This window comes from Heptranchias perlo, chromosome 4, assembly GCF_035084215.1.
Source record: "Heptranchias perlo isolate sHepPer1 chromosome 4, sHepPer1.hap1, whole genome shotgun sequence".
NCBI lineage: Eukaryota > Metazoa > Chordata > Chondrichthyes > Hexanchiformes > Hexanchidae > Heptranchias > Heptranchias perlo.
Window position 1 is genome coordinate 38,394,383 of NC_090328.1, and position 21,544 is coordinate 38,415,926.

At 40.0% G+C, this 21,544-nt stretch overlaps 1 protein-coding gene across 1 annotated transcript in view; it reads right to left on the reverse strand.

The window, feature by feature from the left end:
• Nucleotides 1-21,544, reverse strand: part of LOC137320472 (EGF-like repeat and discoidin I-like domain-containing protein 3) — a 204,626-nt gene that overhangs the window by 103,763 nt on the left and 79,319 nt on the right. Inside the window, exons 4-5 of the mRNA XM_067982171.1 lie at nt 16,275-16,403; nt 5,026-5,139 (exon numbers count right to left, since the gene is read on the reverse strand). Coding sequence (XP_067838272.1) covers nt 5,026-5,139; nt 16,275-16,403 — 243 coding nt within the window. The remainder of the gene's footprint in view (nt 1-5,025; nt 5,140-16,274; nt 16,404-21,544) is intronic.

Here is a 21,544-nt window from a genome sequence, read left to right on the forward strand (position 1 = left end):
TGGTCTCTAGTAGTTCTCCTATTATTCATGTGAGGCTAACTGATTTATAATTACCCAAATAATCCCTTTGCACTGTTTGAACTGTGGCGTAACATTTGGTGCTTCTTAATCCTTTGGTACAATTCCCTTTTCTAAATAATGTTGAAAAATTATGGTTGGTACCTCTTATTTTCTCACTCTCTCTCTGGGATGCAGAACTTCTGGGCCTGGTTACTTATCAACTTTAAATCCCATTAACCTTTATAATATTTACATCAATTAGATGGTCTTCCACATCCTCCTCCAGCACTCCTGCAGTCATCCCTTCATTCTCTTTTGTAAATACAAAGGCTAAACACTTGTTGAGCCTCTCTGCTATTCTTTTACTCTATCACACCAAGTTATAGTCCAGCAATTTTATTTTAAATTTTAAAATAAAATTGCTGGACTATAACTTGGTGTTGTAAAATTGTTTACAATTGTCAACCCCAGTCCATCACCGGCATCTCCACATCATTTACTCTATCAGATTGCCATCTTTGTCCCTAAGTGGTCCTGCCATTGCTTTGACTATGCTTTTGCTTATATGTTTATAAATGCCTTTATTTCCTCTTATGTTGTCCACCTGTCTTTTTTCCATATTATTTCTGGCCCTCCTAATTTCCATTTTTACTTCACTGCTTTTGGTATTACTCCTGGTTTTTGTTCTGTACTTACTAGCTTAATTTTATCATAGATCTCCTTCTGAAGACTTGTTTACCCTAATCTCTATTTGTCCATGGAACCGTAGATTTAGGTGCAACCCTTTTACTCTCGTCTTTATTGGTACCATATCCATCTCATGCACAACTTTCTCACCACTTATCTGCTGTTTCATCTTCCAACAATTAATTTAGTCTAGGTCCCCTTTCCACCATCCAAAAATTGTTCTCTTCCAGTTCAAAAACTTCAGTTTTGACTATTTTTTCTTCTTATATTCTGACTACAAAGCCAATTTTATGATTAGGTAATATTTTTCCACCTTAATGTCAGTTATTTGCTCTGGATCATTATCCAGAACAGGTCTAGTACTGCATCTTTTTGTTTTCCCATATTGATCACCGTTAGTTTTTTTCCAGTCAACGTCTTTGTAGTTGAAGTCTTCCATTATTAAAGCTCAATTATTTCGGCAAACTTCTCAAAATTATCTACAAATCCATTTCTTTGTCACCATTTTGTGGTCTATAATGGGCACCTAATATTGTCATATAGTCCTTACTATTTCAGTTTAATCCAGGGATACTTGAGCCCTGATTATAACCAAACCCACCTGGCTGGAATGGGGTGGGTTTGTGTCAGATGCCTATTTTACACCCTGCCCGATTTTACTCCCCATTGAAGTCATCCTGCCAGGCGGGTTAGATTAAAATCGGGGCTCCCGTCTGAACACCACCTTCAATAATTATCGCTTTGTTCTATTGCTGCAATTGTGTTCGGATTAATGCCACCTCCTTCTCTTTTTATTTGCTTTATCTATCTCGAGAACATTTTATAGCCAGAATTGCTCAATCCTCAGTCTGCTCCAGCGTTTCTATCAATGTTCAGACAGTGTAGTAATTATTGCATCTAGCTCTTGATTTTATTCCTATTCCTAATTTTATTCCTAATGCTATTTAGATACTTTAAACCTTCATTATTGTTTTTCCTGCATTGTCTTCCTCCTTCTATTGCTTCCTTATTCTATTTCGCATTATACTTATTTTTAACCCCTCCCTTCACTGCTCTAAGTTAGGTCTCTCCATCTCATGAGTCAACTATTTTAAAGTCACACTCACAGCTTTATGTATTCTACATACCAGGACAGGAGCACTAGTTTGGTTCAAGTGGAGTCCATTCCTCCTGTATAGCCTTGACCTTTTCAAAACTGATCCTAATGCTCCACAGACTTAATCCACCCTCCTACACCAGTCTTTCAATCATGAATTTAGTTGCCTAATCTTCCTTTGCCTCTCTGGCTTAGTGCATGGTACAGATAGTGTTATGGAGAATGCTGGCCATGCAATCTTGCTTTTCAGTTTTTTTCCCTAACGCCTCACATTCCCTGAACAAAACCCTTACCAACACCATTAGTTCCCACATAAGCTACAACCACTGCATGCTAACCCAACTCTCCTAAAAATCTGTCCATATGCTCCTTGTTGTCCTTCACATCTGGGGGGGGGGCAGGGGGAGAGGGCGGGGGAGGGGAAAACTCCAAGTCACTCCAAGATATATTCGTTTATCCTCTGTTTCCCAATAATAGCATCTCTTTCCTCCTACTCTCACTAGTCCCTCCCCAGGTAGTACCATGCTCCATGGTCCACAGTGTATACCAGCCCTCAAGAGACTGATCCTCAACCAACTCCTCATATTCCAGACTAAAGAAGTTGTAGGCTAATTTCAGCCCTGATAATCTCCCAACCTGTTTTCTGACAATATCTTCCCTTTCTTTTTCCTGTCCCTTTCCTCCAACCTTTCTCTTCCTCACTGTTCTGTGCAGGCATACCCATGTGACAAAATGTCTGATCTAAAAAAAATCTCCCCAGCCTTTGTTCATTGTAGTGCGTAATAACTTCATTGATCCACTGCTCAAACGTTCCAACTCTTGACAATTAATGCAACTGTACTGATCTGGCAACGTATTCAGTACGTAGACATATTACATTTCATGAATTTCATTGATCTCACCACGGTATATGCTCTTCTAAACAACCTTCATCACTGGCTTTAAAAATACCAGAAGTTTATCTGTTACCCTGTTTTAGGTGAGTGGATGGGGGTGGCAGAGAAAAACAATCCAGTAATTGATGGTTGGGGTTTAACTAAAGAAAAGAAACTGGTCTCATTCCTGCCGCACTTTTTACTCATAGTGACTTCTAAACCTAAAACAATTTCAATATGTAAATGGCGGAATAGGTGTGATCCCAAAATGCATCCACTCCTCAAGATACCTTTAACTCCCACTTTGTTGGGATCCAATATATCATGATTAAAGAATTACTAAGCATTGGATCGGAAGCAAACTTCATACCTATATTTAAAAAGTAACAAATCTGACCCAGGCAACCACAATTTAAAATTAACAGCAGGTAAATTATGGAATCTATTCTAAGGGACAGATCAGGACTAAAAATGATCACATAGACAAATAAGCTGAATTAGAATTAATGGCGTTGATTAAAGAGATCAGAATTGTGCAGAGAATCATATTGCTCCTCATGAATTAGGAAGTGCAAGTTTAGATTTGCTTTTCATTGTAGGTGGGTAATAATGCCATTATTCGTTTACATGGTAAAAGAATTTGGATACAGAACCATTTTATTATATGTTAAAAAATGTTTTAAACTTATTTGTTCTTTGTGTATTACAAGTGTGCTTCATGTATCATATTTTTGTTTTGTCTTTGCTTTTGTACTCCCATTCTTAAGTTAACACATTTATAATTTGTTTCAGTTGCAAAACAACTTACAGACTTGAAGTATTTATTATAAAAGTTTGTAATTTTTTTCACAGAGCAGATTGCCTGTTAAAATTAACTGGAATTTGAACAATTGCATACATTTTATACATTTAAAAACAGTGTGCGGTCCCAACAGTCTAATGGTATTGCACCCGTAAGTGATGCTGTCAAGTAACGTTATTAACATAAGTAAACAAAGCAAAATACTGTGGATGCTGGAAATCTAAAATAATAAGAGAAAATGCTGGAAAACACTCAGTAAGTCAGGCAGCATCTGTGGAGAGAAAAACAGAGTTTCAGATTGATTCTGATGAAAGGTTCTGATGAAACTTTAACTCTGGTTCTCTCTCCACAGATGCTGCCTGACCTTCTGAGTGTTTTCCAGAATTTTCTCTTTATTATTAACTTAAGCGGTACCCTAACTAATGTTACAGGACCAATCAACTTAAGTCTTTTCTGTGAAATCTCTATGCCATTCCCAACACCGACCTACAGCTGGCGCTGCAACAATCCTTTCCTTCACAAATAGTGGACATGTTGGTTTAGGTGAGTAAAGGTAAGTTCACTAAGTCTACTTAAGAAAGAAAGAAAATCACAAACACACACACATACACACAAACAGGACCACACCATACAGGTTGTGAAGATGATTTAGGTTTCCCTCCAAAGGATACTTGTGATGTGAAGGAATGTGAAGCAGCAGATCATCTGCCTGATGGCCACTGTGTGTAGTCAAGAGATTGGGCGGCAGGATATCAGAAACACAAAGGCACAAAATCTGTAGATGGTCCTAGCGCCCATTATAAACTACTGAATCTCAAAAGCCATGGAGAAAAGTAACTTTGTAATGTCTCACCTGAGCTATGAACACAGAGCAAACAGGAACTTTAAAACATAGTGTTTGAAGTGGAACAGCTAACGTGATGCTCTGCTGTTCCCTAAAAAGAGCAGCAGGTGGGTGTTTGGAGCCAGCCAATCCACCAACACTGAGCATTACTTAGGTGATTGCAGTCCACCCACATTGACCACAAATTTGGTGATTGAAGCCCACATATCTCACTTGAGCACATCTCCCCATGCCCTCCCCTCGCTGAGAATTAATTAGCTGACTGGAGCCCACCACCTCCCCATCCTCCTTTCCCTCTCCTCCTCTTCAATTCTCCCTCCTCCACTCCTTCTTTCCCATCTCCATTCCTTTGCCTACTTCCCCCCTCTTCCCTCTGTTTGCCTCCCACATCTCTCCCCATTCTCCATCTGCCTCCTTCTCCCTTCCCCAGCCTCCCTCCCCCTCTCCCCCTTCCTTCGTTACCCCCTCCTTTTGCCTTCCCATGTCTCTCCCCATACTCCATCAGCCTCCTTCTCCCATCCCACTTCTTGGTCCAATTAATGATCCTCCACCCTCCTAATCCTGCTTGATCTGAGTACTACACTTTGTCTTGATTCCCATAGGAGATTAACTATTACTGTATTAAAGTTACATGGTTCAGACGGAGAGAAACGCTGAATAATTGTTCTTGCAATATTGATATCTGTCATTTTAATCATTCAAAAAGCACATAATTACTTACTGTACTGGCAGTTTCTGCCCATGAATTCTCCTGGACATTCACAGGAATAGTTTGCAATGAGGTCAGTACAGATACCGCCATTTCTACAGGGCTCAAACTCACATTCATTTATATCTGTGAGGACAAAGAACAGAAATCATTCAAATGGGGACAATTTATGCTTATAATAAAACATAACATCATTTGTGCATAATTCTTTATTAATTGTTGCAATATATCTAAAGTGATCAATGCTTTACAATCTGTCATACTTGACCGGTGCAGTAATTCATTCAACGCTGCATCGTGACAACAGAGATTGCAGTATATTGTGACTCAAACTAATTTTCATAATTTAGTGTTTAATAAAAATACAGCACCATTAGATTTGTAAACTGATTTAATTGATCAGTTAATCGGATTCCTTCACTGTACAGTTCACCCCGTGACTCCCTATTAGTGTAATTATTTTCAAAATAGAATTCTCCACAAAGCCCCGCAGGCTTTGCTGCAATAAACCTGCCTAACTCTCTATTGTCAGCTGAAACTTTACACAGATAATTTGTTTTGTTCAAGTGTCCCAAATCTGCTGGGACCTTAAAGTATTTGTTCTAGTGATTTGCGTAGTATGAACTAACAGTATGCTTCAATACACTGACAGTGATTACCATTAAAAGCCTTGAGGCATTTTCAAGCAACCTTGTGAAATTACTTGGGAATAAAACAATTTATTTCCTGGAGGATTTATTTTATATCACAGTTTCATAGTAGGTTAGCAAAGGAGGAGGCCATTTGGCTCATCATGCCTGTGCCGGCTCTTTGAAAGAGCTATCCAAATAGTCCCATTCCCCTGCTCTTTCCCCACAGCCCTGTAATTTTTTTCCACTTCAAGTATTTATCCAAATCCCTTTTGAAAGTTACTACTGAATCTGTTTCCACCACCCTTTCAGGCAGTGCATTCCAGGTCATTACAACTCGCTGTGTAAAAAAATGTTTCCTCACGTCGCATCTGACTCTTTTGCTGATCACCGTAACTCTGTGTCCTCTGGTTACCGACCCTTCTGCCACTGGAAATTGTTGTTCCTTATTTACTCTGTCAAAGCCATTCACGATTTTGAACACCTCTATCACATCTCCCCTTAACCTTCTCTGTTCTAAGGAGAACAACTCCAGCTTCTCCAGTCTCTCCACATAACTGACGTCCCTCATCCCTGTTACCATTCTAGTAAATTTCTTCTGCACCCTCTGTAAGGCCTTGACATCCTTCCTAAAGTGTGGTGCCCAGAATTGAACACAATACTCCAGCTGAGGCCTAACCAGTATTTTACAAAGGTTTAGCATAACTTCCTTGCTTTTGTACTCTATGCCTCTATTAATAAAGCCCAGGATCGCGAATGCTTTTTTTAAAACAGCCTTCTCAACATATCCTACCACCTTCAAAGATTTGTGTATGTGCACCCCCAGGTCTCTCTGTTCCTGCAACCTCATTAAAATTGTACCATTTAGTTTATATTGCCTCTCCTCTTTCTTCCTACCAAAATGTATCACTTCACATTTCTTTGCATTAAAATTTCATCTGCCATGTGTTTGCTCATTTCACCAGTCTGTCTATGTCCTCCTGAAGTCTGTTCCTATCCTCCACATTGTTTACTACATTTCCGAGTTTTGTGTCATCTGCAATCCTTGAAATTATACCCTATATACCCAAGCCCAGGTCATTAATGTATATCAAAAAGAGCAGTGGGCCTAATACTGACCCCCTGGGGAACACCACTGTATACTTCCCTCCAATCTGAAAAACAACCGTTCACCACTACTCTCTGCTTTCTGTCCCCTAGCCAATTTTGTACCCACGCTGCATTATCCCTTTAATCCCACAGGCTTTAATTTTGCTAACAAGTCTATTATGTGATACTTTATCGAATGCCTTTTGAAAGTCCATATACACAACATCAACTGCACTATCCTCATCAACCCTCTCCATTACTTCATCAAAGAACTCAATCAAGTTGGTCAAACACAATTTTCTTTTAATAAATCCGTGCTGACTTTCATTTATTAGCCCATACTTTTCTAAGTGCCAATTAATTTTGTCCCGGAAAAGTTTCCCCATCACTGACGTTAGGCTGACTGCCCTGTAACTGTCCCAAATCTGCTGGGACCTCAAAGTATTTGTTCTAGTGATTTGCATAGTATGAACTAACAGTATGCTACAATACACTGACAGTGATTACCATTAAAAGCTTCAAGGCATTTTCAAGCAACCTTGTGAAATTACTTGGGACAGAAACAATTTATTTCCTGGAGGTTTATCCCGCTCCCCTTTTTTGAACAGGGGCGTAACATTTCAATCCTTCAGTCCTCTGGCACCATCCCCATGTCTAAGGACGATCGGAAGATCATGGCCAGAGACTCCCCAATTTCCACTCTTACTTCCCTCAGTAACCTAGGATGCATCCCATCTGGACCGGGTGACTTTTCTACTCTGAGTATTGCCAATCTTTTAAGTACCTCCTTTTTATCTATTTTTATCCTATCCAATATCACTACTACCTCCTCCTTTACTGCTACAATGGCAGTACCCCTTTCTCTAGTGAAGACAGATGCAAAGAATTCATTTAGTGCCTTAGCCATGCACTCTGCCTTCACAAAAAAATCTCCTTTTTTATCCATAATCAGTCCCTTCCTTTGACTACCCTTTTACTATTTATATGTTTATAAAAGACTTTTGGGTTCCCTTTTATGTTAGCTGCTAATCTATACCCCTGGTATCATAGTAGGTACAGCACAGGAGGAGACCATTCGGCCCATCGTGCCTGTGCCGGCTCTTTGAAAGTCCTATCCAATTAGTCCCATCCCCTGCTCTTTCCCCATAGCCCTATAATTTTTTTCCCTTCAAGTATTTATCCAATTCCCTTTTGAAAGTTACTATTGAATCTGCTTCCATCACCCTTTCAAGCAGTGCATTTCAGATCATTACAACACGCAGCATAAAAAATTGTTTCCTCATGTCACCTTGGGCTCTTTTGCCATTCACCTTAAATCTCTGGCCTCTGGCTACTGACCCTTCTTCATACTCTCTTTGCCCCTCTTATTCCCTTTTTTAGATCTCCTCTGTACTTCCTATATTCAGCCTGGTTCTCTACTGTTTCTATGAACTTTACATTCGTCGTAAGCTTCCTTTTTCTGTTTCATTTTAATCTCAATATCTTTCATCATCTAGGGAGCTCTAGCTTTGGATATGCTTCCTTTCCCCCTCATAGGGATGGGTCTACTCTGTACTCGCACCAACTCCTCCTTGAAGGCCTCCCATTGTTCAATTACTGTTTTGCCTACCAATTTTTGATTCAAATCCATCTAGGCAATGAAATTTGGCCTCTTCCAGTTAAACATTTTCACATTTGATTGTTTCTTGTCCTTTTCCATAACTATTCTAAACCTCATGATATTATGATCACTGTTCCCCAAATTCTCCCCCATGGAAACACGCTCCACCTGCCCCACTTCATTCCCCAGAACTAGATCCGGCACTGTTTCCTTCCTGGTTGGGCTAGAACCACACTGTTCCAGAAAGTTCTGTTGAACACATTTCAGGAATTCCTCCCCTTTTTGCCCTTTACACTGTTACTGTCCCAATCTATATTGGGATAACTGAGGTCCCCCATTATCACTACTCTATAGTTCTTGCATCTTTCTGTAATTTGCCTGCAAATTTGCTCCTCTATCTCCTTCCCACTATTTGGCAAATTTTATTATACACCCAGTGGCGTAATAGCTCCTCTATTGTTCCTTAATTCTAACCAAATAGATGCTGTCTCTGACCCCTCAACTACATCATCCCTTTCCAGTGCCATAATAGTTTCTTCAATCGATGCTGCCACCACCCCCACCCCACCTCCTTTCTTTCCTTCCCTATCTTTCCTGAATACCTTGTAGCCAGGAACATTAAGTTACCCAATCCTCCATTTCTTTGAGCCAGGTCTCTGTTATTGCCACTATATCAAAGTCCCACGTAGCGACTTGAGCAGCTCAGCAACCTTATTTACCATGCTACGTGCATTTACGCACATGCACTCCAATATCATCTTAGACTGCCTTGCATTTGCCCCGTGTCTGATCCCTCCTATTTCTGAACTATTCTTTACTCTAGCGCTACTTGTCCCTCCCAGTCTTCTGTGCACCTTGTTTCTCCTCTCTAATACACTTTGTTTTACATTGATAATAATTTTAATATACAAGACATTCTTTGTTTCTCCCATTTGTGTTTCTCTGACCAAAAATAAACTACTCACAAAAATAATTTGGGAGGTTTATTTGGATAGGCACTTTTTACACTTATCTACATTATATTTAGCATATTACACCAATTCTGATGAAGCAACACCATTACATGCAAAATTAACTGGCAACAGTTAAATGTATATGACACTTCCCTGATTAAAAATTGAATCTAACAATAGTTTTTCTTCAAACTTAAGCCTGTAGCAGAAATACTTTAAAAATAGGACAAAGATACAAATCTCCAAGGGAAATATAAATTTAGATCCTTTGGGCAAATACAATAGAAAATTAGTTCCTATACTGTGCTGCAAAGCTCTACTGCACCATTAGGTGCTTCTCTACACAGAAGGCACATCAGATAAAGAAAATTGAAGCTGAATTCAGAGATAATTTTGTGCTGGGAAAAGCACTAAGTTTATCTAGGTTTATTTTGCTCAGGAAGTTTATTTTGAAGATGAACAGTTATCAGTCTGGGTTAGACTCAAGTTCTAGATATTAAGTGAGCCGTTTAAAACAAACTGGGCTCAGATTAATAGACCGCTTAATGCTTGACTTTTTAGGTGTACATAATTATCACCGTAAGAGTTCTTGTGCTAGTAAATGTGATAGTTTCAATTTAACCAGTTCAGTTCGCACTGGTGTGAACAAAGTACATTGCAGCATATTTCTGGAATTGTGCCAAGTCATTGCATAAAAAGGCATTTTGATTTCCATAAGTCCATGTAGGTAGTGACATTGCTCTGAAGCTAAAGTCAAAGTTAGTGAATACATAAAAGGTTTGGTATGGAAAATAAATGGTTAATAATGTTTTATATATTTACGGACGGGTCCTTTGTACTTGTTTATTAAATTATCTATGATTAGCGCTTGCCACAGCAGAGACATTTCAATATATTCTGAGTCCAGTACAATCACTCTGAAAACAGACAGAATTCTGCCCAGTTGATTTTTTGTTTTGGCATTCATCGGGCAGGTGATGGGCAAAGCGATTTCACCGGCTACCCAATGAAGCTCGCCAGAGTGAGGAACTATTTTCAGGGTCACCTCATTAGAATAATATTGGCGAGCTACCAGCACTGAACAGTTCACCGATTTGGTGGGGGTGGGTGGGAAAGAGAACAGGAAATCTGGTGGCTCCTCTACAGAATCGAGCCAAAAGTGGGTCCTTAAAGGGGGGGGGGGTGGGTGAAGGGAAAGAGTTGGGGGGGGGGGGGCAAGTCCTTGCTCCTCTGGGCCCCACAAAGATTATTGGTAAAGCTAGTTAGGAACATTTTTCTGAGTGGTCTGCAGAGGTCCCTTTAATGACTGCTGGTTCAACAACAACTTGCATTTATATAGCACCTTTAATGTAGTAAAATGTCCCAAGGCACTTCATAGGAGCGATTATCAAACAAAATTTGACACCAAGCCACATAAGGAGAACATTAGGACAGGTGACCACTGGATGGCCAATGAGGTACTTTTTAGGAGCATCTTAAAGGAGGAGAAAGAGGTAGAGAGGTGGAAAGATTTAGGGAGGGAATTCTAGAGCTTAGGACCTAGGCAGCTGAAGGCATGGCCGCCAATGCTGGAGCTATTAAATGCACAAGAGGCCAGAATTAGGGGAGCGCAGAGATCTGGGAGGGTTACAGGGCTGGAGGAGATCACAGAGCCAAAGATGGGCGAGACCATGGAGGGATTTGAAAACAAGGATGAGAATTTTAAAATCGAGCCGTTCCCGGACCGGGAGCAAATGTAGGTCAGTAAGCACAGGGGTGATGGGTGAACGGGACTTGGTGCAAGTTAGGATATGGGCAGCAGAGTTAAACATTCAGTTCTAAATTGCATCAGGGTCTAAATACGACATAGGGCCTTGATTTAAATATTTTAATGAGGCTCCCACCTACTCTGGGCAGAACTGCTGGCTGCCTATTTTAAGGCCCACTCAAATATTAAGTCCGGTGGGACTCGGATGGCAAATGAGCTGTAGGTTTTTTTTTCACATACAGTTTTCATCTACCTATCACCCCATTCATGCTGAAAAATGTTTTTTTTTAGGCAGATGAAAATTAAGTTTAATTTGCTCATCCCAGCTGCATTGATGTGGGATATTACTGACTGGAGGCCTTATTAGAATATCAGAAAAAAGACACTGATATGAATTATTGGAGTTTTCAAAATGATAAAGGGAACTGACAAAACTGGCAAATATCAAAGGGACGAAATACCAAAGGACACAAGTTAGGAATAAGAAGAAAAGTCAAATGGAACTTTTCCGCCCAATGTGTAGTAGGGATATGGAATAAGTTACCATGGAAAACCACTAAAACTAAGCTTAAATGGGTTCAAAGGACAATTAGATGCATTTCTAGAGAGAGATAGGATTGAGTGATATGGTGAAAATGGGAGGCTTGTTGGGCCTAATGGCTTTTATTTGTTTCTAGACAATCTTATATTCTTATTGCATTATGGTCTATTCATTATAGAGGCAACGCTACATTTAAAGAATAAAGGAAACAAAATTATTGACGGTAACTAATCAAACATTCTCAAGTTCATGGAGCAGCTTCTCCTTGCATGAAAAACTCTGAGTAAAAACACCTTTTTGTGAAAGACATTGCACGATTGTCATGTTTCCGGATGTTTGTTTTTTCTTTGTGGAAAGGATTTTGGGATTGAGTTGTGTTTTAAAAGTGTATTTGCACAAGTTTGGAAGGAAAGGCCACAGGTTGGAGGCACTGAGGATGCAAACTGAAGCCAGACGGGACAGTTTCTACTACACGAGTCTTGATTTAACACAGCAGTAACACTGGAAGTGTATTATGAGAACAGAGAAGAGGATTCTCATACATCTGCTCTCTAGCACTGAATTTTAAAGTGTTCTTGGATTACCATGAAATAAAATGGATTTAAATTGGCTTTTCTAAACCTATTACAAAACCCAGTCCTGGGTATCATGCATGCTCCACAGGGATCTCTCCATTTTGTGCCCTCTGTGTGCACCTGCACGGAAACAACTAGATTAAAATGAAATTCCTAAGCTTCATAGAGAAGCTTTTCAATTGAACATGTACAATGAAATAATTTTATGTAAGCCTGCCAATTGACATGGAACATAAAGGTACAATACTGTTCCCTTTTAAGTAAGGTATGATAAATAAGAAAATAAATTTGTTTGGAACTTTCAGAATGTAATTGCTCTAAAATTGAAGTTATAATGACCGAAAGAGTTGCAAGGAACATAAATTATTAGAATAGAAGTTATTACCAATGCTTAATCATCAATTTAGAAAAATCCTTAATAAAATTTGTCATTATAATGAAAATTTAATTTTTGAGGGAATAGATATAGCTCCATATTAAACATACTGAAGCTATAAATCTCCATTACACTAAATTACCTAATATTTAATCACAAACTGAGTAGAGCTGTACCTGGAGGGCTGTAGATGTAAATAATCAGGCACTGTGTGCTACAAAAACAATTGGCCTCTTTCTTATCTGACAACTTTAAACAGTTCTGCTCATTGTGAAAATAAAACACAAACAATTATATTCTTCTCATCCAGCTGTTGTTTCTCTGGGAGTTATGTAAACAAGAACTGATAGACAAATAAAGCAGAAAAAGCATTTCTTGTGTTTTGGCTATACGGAAGGAACTGGTTTAGGATAAAAGGGCACGTGTCCACAATGATCGTTCATCTTATATGTAAATATCAAAGCTAGGATATAGGACAATTAAATAACAGCAAAATGGCTCATCAAGGTCAAGAGAGCGTTCCTGATTTAACAGTATTTACAAATATAACAAAATTGTTGCACATCACATTCTAATGGAGTGATGATGTGGTACTGGCACAAATGGACAAATTGATTCCACTTCACACTGTAAGCTTCCAAAGAGTGTTCTTGATCCAAGTGATGCAGCAATCAGTAGTTACTGGAAGCCTGTCTAACTGTATAAATTGAGGAAAAGAATACGTAAAATAAGAGGTAATGCTAAACCTATACAAATCATTGTTTAGGCTATTGTGAATATTGTGCTCAGCTTTCGATATTGTACTTTAGGAAAGATGTCAAAGCCATGTAAAGCATGCAGATGAGAATCACTATGATGATATCAGGTGCCAGATTTTTAGTTATGAGAAGGGACGAGAGAGACTGGGGCTGGCAGGTGGATGGAGAGAGGAACGGAAGGAAGGAAGAACATGCTAAGCTCTGGAATTCTTTCCCTAAACCTCTCTGCCTCTCTACCTCTCTCTCCTCCTTTAAGATGCACTCCCTAAAACCTACCTCTTTGACCAAGCTTTTGGTCACCTGTTCTAATATCTTCTTATGTGGCTCGGTGTCAAATTTTGTTTCATAACGCTCCAGTGAAGCACCTTGGGAGGTTTTACTAAGTTGTTGTAGTAGTAGTAGTAAGTAGTGGTAGTAGTAGTAGTATGGTGCCTTTCACAACCTCAGGACGTCTCAAAGTGCTTTACAGCCAATGGAGTACTTTTGAAGTGTAGTCATAAGAACATAAGAAATAGGAGCAGGAGTAGGCCAAGCGGCCCCTCGAGCCTGCTCCGCCATTCAATAAGATCATGGCTGATCTGATCCTAACCTCAAATCTAAATTCATGTCCAATTTCCTGCCCGTTCCCCGTAACCCTTAATTCTCTTTACTTCTAGGAAACTGTCAATTTCTGTTTTAAATTTATTTAATGATGTAGCTTCCACAGCTTCCTGGGGCAGCAAATTCCACAGACCCACTACCCTCTGAGTGAAGAAGTTTCTCCTCATCTCAGTTTTGAAAGAGCAGCCCCTTATTCTAAGATTATGCCCCCTAGTTCTAGTTTCACCCATCCTTGGGAACATCCTTACCGCATCCACCCGATCAAGCCCCTTCACAATCTTATATGTTTCAATAAGATCGCCTCTCATTCTTCTGAACTCCAATGAGTAGAGTCCCAATCTACTCAACCTCTCCTCATATGTCCGCCCCCTCATCCCCGGGATTAACCGAGTGAACCTTCTTTGTACTGCCTCGAGAGCAAGTATGTCTTTTCTTAAGTATGGAGACTAAAACTGTATGCAGTATTCCAGGTGCGGTCTCACCAATACCTTATATAATAGTCACTGTGATAACGTAGGAAATGCAGCAGCCAATTTACGAACACGGTCCCACAAACAGCAATGAGATAAATGACAAGATGATTTGTTTTATTAATGTTGCTTAAGGGAAAATGTTGGCCAGGACACAGAAGACTCCCCCGTTCTTCTTCAAATTGTGCCATGGGAGCTTTTACGTCCACCTGAGAGGGCAGACTTACCTCCGGTTAACATCTCATCTGAAAGATGACACTTCTGACAGTGCAGCACTCACTCAGGACTGCACTTAAGTACCAGCTGAGATTATGTACTCAGGTCTCTGCAGTGGGGCTTGAACCCATGACCTAACTGAGAGGCGAGAATGTTACCAACTGAGTCAAGAACGACACCAAGGAGGAGATCTGACAGAAATATTCAGATTATGAAAGATTTTGATAGGGTAAATCCACTTGCATTGGTCAGTAAGCCCACGGGGCAATTTTCAACTGCCGGTTGCCTTTATACGAGGCGTCTGGCAGTTGATAATGGCAGGGAACGAACACCCGCTCCTGAGATGCACAAGGCCGACCTGAAGCGATTTTCCGGTGGACTTGTAAACGTTGCCACCACAAACAGGCAAGAGGCTGCTTGAATATGCAAATCAGGGTCCTACCTGTTGTAGGACCCCGTTTGGAATTTTCAAGTACAAATGGGTGGAGCGTGCACCATTGATGCTCCACCCTTTTGTATTAGGTAGTGGCCAGCCTAACCAGTAGTCCTTAAAGGGATCACATGACTCACTGACTTTGTGATTAGGGCATAAGTTCAAAATTACCCTTGATAACTAGTGTCTAAGTGTAAGGTCATCACCAAAAGAACGATGGAAGGAGTTAGGAGAAATTTTGTTACTCAGGTGGTTCTTAGGACATGATATGCTGTACCCGAAACAGTGGTGGAACTAGAAGCCATAATTACAAGTATTAAAAGAGAAGAAGATAAATATAAGAAGAAAAATTCAGAAAGCAAATGGATAGGATAAGCAAGGTACTAAATGGAGAGCTCCTTCAGGGAGTAGGCAAAGAGGCAATTGGCCAAAATGCTTCTTTCTGTGCTGCAAAATTCAGATTGAATAAACATCCTAAATAATGTGAATAGCCCTGTTGATAGTGGAATAAAAACAGAAAATGCTGGAAACACACAGCACGTCAAGCAGAATCTGTGGAGAGAACGTAAAATAAAACTTACCTGGGCCTCCAGTGGCCATGATGCTGCCTGCGCCAGCTTTCGCTTGACTTGCGGCCCTTAGTCGACTCGCAGGTAAAATGATGGCACGTCCTGATTATATCACTGGGATGCAACTTTGCCATTTAAATTAGCTCTCCGCTCTTCTAGGGCGGGCAGCCTTCCTGTGCCTAATTTCAGGCAAGTTAAGATGGTGGGAGGCACAAATCCCTCCCCCCCACATGCACCATTTTCACTGGGCCTGGGTCAAAATACCTCTCTATTAACTTGATTGTTCTCTCCATAGATGCTGCCTGACTTACTTGTTTTTGTTTGAGATTTTCAGCATCTGCAGTATTTTGCTTTTTGTTGACATAATGATATACATTTGTTGTTGGAATGATCTGCACCATGCCTACTGTGGCAATTCTGTGAAGTGAGGCAGTTGATGTACCTTTAAATTACTTTGGATAGCAAGACAAAAACAATATTAAATTAAATTAGTTTCTAGGTTTTTTTTGTTTAACAAAAGGATTAAAAACCATCTCCAACAATAGCATATTAAAGTACTAATGACAATTCATCAACAAGAAAATTCTGTTATCTATTGTTCACTGCCTTCATTAAGTATAACTTTCTACATGTACCAGTACATCACCCTCCTATTATAGCTCTAGGCATTGTCTAAAGAACATATGGCATTGGAGTAGAACTCACTATGCTGACAATGAATTCCACTGAATCCATCAGGACACCTGCAGATGTATCCGATAAATGTGTCACCCCGATAAGTGTCACTCACTTCACAAATTCCGCCATTATGACATGGGTTAGGTTGACAAGCTCCTGCATATCAAAAAAAAACAGAATATCCGTTATGAAGATGGACATTTGTAAAACATCTATTCTGACATTTTTTTCTCCAACAGATTTCCTTATAGGCACATATTACTAAAATCTAGTCAAACGTATTATCAAATTTTAATATTTACTGTATATAACAATGAAGAACTGACATAAATGGTGAAGGAAGCCATTTTGTTCTTTCATGCACAAGCATAGATTTCTGTACAAATTGAAACTGCATGCAGCCTATAAACATAACGGTGAAAACTCAGCCAGGCTCTGTTCCTAATCACAGTCCTTGATTAAAGTGCATTGAGTGTGGATGTTGGTGAGGAAGGTTCAGACTCACCTGTGGTGGTTCACAAAAAGATGAAAATGTCAGTAAGGTAACAGGAGTGAAGATGCCCATAGATTCATGAGTCAGCATTCGTCATAACTTTAAGGAAATTGGGGGGAGGGGAAAAAGGTGGAAAAACATGGAGGAGAGGGGGCAAAAGTATGAAAGGGTGCATTAAAGAAACGTGCAAGAAACATACTGGGATGGCAAAGGGGGGCAATATCATCATTTTATTTCAAAGCACGTTAATTTGACTTTGAAAATTCTTAATGTTTGCTTCTGCAGGGGATATAAATATTTTATCACTTTCAAACTGTAATAGTTGCTTCGCAGGTTATAATGGTGCAGGACAGCTGAGTGTTTAAATTGGACATGCTGTGGCCATTGTTTATATATATATATGGCTGAATGCTGGCATGCTTTCACAATGAAGCTACTGCAACAGACCCAGGTCCTGTCCTCATCTAACTTCCACTGGATAGTTACCAAGAACCAGATCCCTGTCGAATTGCCTTTCCCCAAAGCCTGTAGCTCCCACATTCATCCGAGCACATCAAAGCACAGACCAGGCACTGAACCTGGGATCTTCCTGTCAGTATGACTCAGTGCTACATCATGTACTATTTTTGCCCAATGAATCACTGCGAGACCTCAAAAAGGTCTTCACTGGTGCACGTAGAGACATTTGGAGTTTTCTTATTCAGTGGAAATTGCTGTAGTTTGCTGCCTTAAAGTTTAACTTCTTACCGGATTTCAATAATGCTGTTGGACTCAGATCACCAGTTCTAAAAAATCTTCCACCATAAATTAATACTCTTAGTGGTATGTTGCTGATTTCTGGTATATGCCTTTGTATGTCTGTTAAAGATCACTGGTCCTTAATTCCACAAGGATTATATTTATACAGGTTCTCTTGAGATTATAGACTGTGGTTAAGTTTAATAATTAGATGATGAATTAGGTATATATTTGTTTTGGTACTGCACCTTTCAAACTAATGGAGCAGAAATTGCTCCCGAAATAATGGAGGAGCCCAACAGAACTCTCCGCTGTTAGTGGCGAAATGAAGGAGCAAGTTCAGACGTTCGCACATGCGCAGTGAAATGCGGAAATCCAGAACTCGCTCCTGGTGGTTCGCCAGTGATATGACAGCTTTGAATTAAAGGGCCATCGCCGCTGCAATTGGAGAAATCATTGAAAAAGTGCAAACTTACTTATCTGCCCAGCTGGAAAGTAACTAATTATGCCACCAAACAGGTACGCTTAAAAATACAGATCTAAACTAAATTTTAACAGTGCGGTAAGTCGTATTGACTGCAAAACAACTAAAAATTAACTTTTAAAAATGTGGAGTCTCATACTACTTATTTTAATAGATCTTGGTCATTAAAAACTTTTTTTTTAAATTAAAAAATTAAACTTTTGTTTGACTTTTGCCTTCTGTTTCTTTTATTTAATTCAAATATTTCTTTGACATTTTATATTTAAAAAATTTAAATTTTCATTTACAATTACATACAGAATACTAACTTTCAATGAATGAAATCTGCTTGCCTGCTTGAGCAATGCAGCCTGAATCTGTGGGCGAGATTTCTCTTCCTGACAGATTTTGTTGAATGTGTCTTCTCCTCTCACAGACTTTTCCAGCCACGGCAACTCACGCTGTTCACAGGCTGGGTTGATAGCGCACAATTTTTTCAAGTTCAAATTCAAGCAATTCAACACCACAGAGCCCGCAGTAAATAATTTTGTTAATTTAATTCGCAGGACTGGCGGTGACCATTGCCTCGCTGCTCCGAGCGACTTCTGGCCCTGTCTTCAGGACCAAAAAAATCTTATGCCAAGGTACAAATACCTAATTCATAACCAGTAACCACATTTATCAATCCGAAAAAAAAGCAATGACAAATTGAAGCCAACACTATACATATAACATAACTAGATCTCAAAGAAATGCATCAGAAATTAATTTGTCATTCAGGAATACTAATGCATAGTGGGACACTTGGAAATGACAATCTAATCAACAGCTTTAATGAAGTCCAGTTAGCAGCTGAAGAAGTCTCAAGGCAGTGAGTCAAAATGTGTAGTTTGTACACAAAGACAAGAAAGGTAGAAATACAATTAATCAGAGTACCAAAATACTCAAGAGCACCAAGTCAAACATGGACAAATACAAAGTTGACCCTACTAAAATGGTCAAAGCACTTTTAAAAAAATACATTAAATTTACAAAGCAATGGACCGGAAATTGCTTTAAAAAGAACGGTGAGCTCAACATTGCTCACCGTTGTTAGTGGTCAAATGAAAGAGCAAGTTCTGGCATTTGCACATGCACAGACAAATGTAGAAATCCAGAACTTGCTCTTCCTGATTCACCGGCAGTCTGTCAGCTTCACCTTAAAGGGATATCGCCGGCTGCAATCAACAGAATCAATGGACCAGCGCCAACTTGCTCTTCTGCCCAGTTGGAAACGAACTAGTTTTGTGGCAATACAAGTACGTTTAAATATACCAGGTCTAAACTAAGTTTTAACAGCACGGTAAGCCTTAGCGAATGCCAAACAACTAAAAATTAACTTTTAAAATTTGGGGTCTGATTACTCCTTATTTTAATAGTTTTTGGTCATTAAATTTTTTTTCAAATTTAAAAATTTTTTAAAAAATGTTTCTAACTTTTTCCTTCTGTCTCTTATTTATTTTGATTATTTCTTACCCTCTCTTTTTTGATGTTTATAACTGTTTTTACAAATAATTTTATTGTTGTAGATTTCACTTCCTGGTTTTTACGTTGCAGCTTGTGCTTCAAGGTTTTGACTCTACGCGGCTTTTCTAGGATGCTGCAATCTGATTGATCGAAGGGAGAGATCGATCCTCTTGCTTCTTCCATGGATCCTAGCTTCACTGGAGTTAACGCTAGGCTCTTCTCAGCTTCCTATTAGAGGAAGTACCCGCAGTAAAGACAGTGGTAAGTAAGTGGGTGAGTATAAATCAATAGAGCAGCAAGCGCCATCCATTCACTGCTCGGACCAATTTACGGGCCAATGTGATCACGCGAGAACCACAATTCAAACATTACTGAGATGAGCATATATATTTATTAGTAGATCTCTTGGATCACACTAGTCCAAAGATATGGGTGGAAAATTCGACTTGCACCCAAAATGGATTCAAAGTCAGCAGAGCAATGGCTCCTCGGGCCGGTCCGTGCTGGCCTCAGGCCAGAGTTAAATTCAGCTTCCGGCCTAATTTAAATGCCGCCGATGTGGGAGCCAAACGAGTGGTCTGCTGCAGCTTGCCATCGAGGAGGGTGGGAAACTGGCCGGCTCCTATGCTGAGCTGGCCAGCAGGTTAGATCTGGGCGGAGGGAGGAAATCCTAAGGAGGGCCTTAAATGTGCCAGCAGTGGGCTGGAGTTCTTTTGTGCACCCAGGAAGAGCAAATCTGTGCAGTATAATGTGGATAAATTTGAAGTTATCCATTTCGGAAGGAAAAACAGAAAGGCAGAGCATTATTTAAATGGTGATAGATTGGGAAATGTTGATGTACAAAGGGACCTGGGTGTCCTTGTACACCAGTCACTGAAAGCAAACATGCAGGTGCAGCAAGCAGTTAGGAAGGCAAATGGTATGTTGGCCTTCATTGCAAGAGGATTTGAGTATAAGAGCAGGGATGTCTTACTGCAGTTAGACAGGGCGTTGGTGAGATCACACCTGGAGTATTGTGTGCAGTTTTTGTCTCCTTACCTAAGAAAGGATATACTTGCCATAGAGGAAGTGCAGCAAAGGTTCACCAGACTGATTCCTGGGATGGCAGGACTGTCAAATGAGGAGTGTTTGGGTTTACTCGGCCTGTATTAACTCGAGTTTAGAAGAATGAGAGGGCATCTCATTAAAACATATAAAATTCTGACAGGGCTAGACAGACTGGATGCAGGGAGAATGTTTCTCCTGGCTGGGGGGGGGTCCAGAACGAGGGGTCACAGTCTCAGGATACGGGTAGGGCATTTAGGACTGAGATAAGGAGAAATTTCTTCACTCAGAGGGTGGTGAACATGTGGAATTTTCCAACACAGAAGGCTGTGGAGGCCAAGTCACTTAATATATTTAATGTAAGGAATCTTACAACACCAGGTTATAGTCCAACTGTTTTATTTGAAAATCACAAGCTTTTGGAGGTTTTCTCCTTCGTCAGGTGAGCGAGTGTGGGATTCCATGGTATTGTTCTTTGACTATAAATGCGGTAACCTTCCATGGAATCCCACACTCGCTCACCTGACGAAGGAGAAAGCCTCCGAAAGCTTGTGATTTTCAAATAAAACAGTTGGACTATAACCTGGTGTTGTAAGATTCCTTACATTTGTCAACCCCAGTCCATCACCGGCATCTCCACATCATAATATATTTAAGAATGAGCTCGAAAGATTTCTAGACACAAAAGTCTTCAAGGGGTATGGAGAGAGAGCAGGAATATGGTATTGAGGTAGAGGGTCAGCCGTGATAATATTGAATGGCAGAGCAGGCTTGAAGGGCCGAATGGCCTACTCCTGCTCCTATTTTCTATGTTTCTATGTCCACAAAAATAAAAAATAAAAATTTCCTGGGTCTTTTTCTGATTGTCTTGTTCTCCCGTGGTCCCTTTAAGGATCGCTGGTTAGGCCGCTCAATGCCCAACTAGGCGGTGCGTGAGGGGCACTACAAATGTAGGACCCTGATTTGCATATTTAAGGAGCCTAACGACTAAAAGTCAGCCAAGCCAATATGGCTTGCGGCGCACTTCGGGCGTGGCAGATCACAATGTGAAAT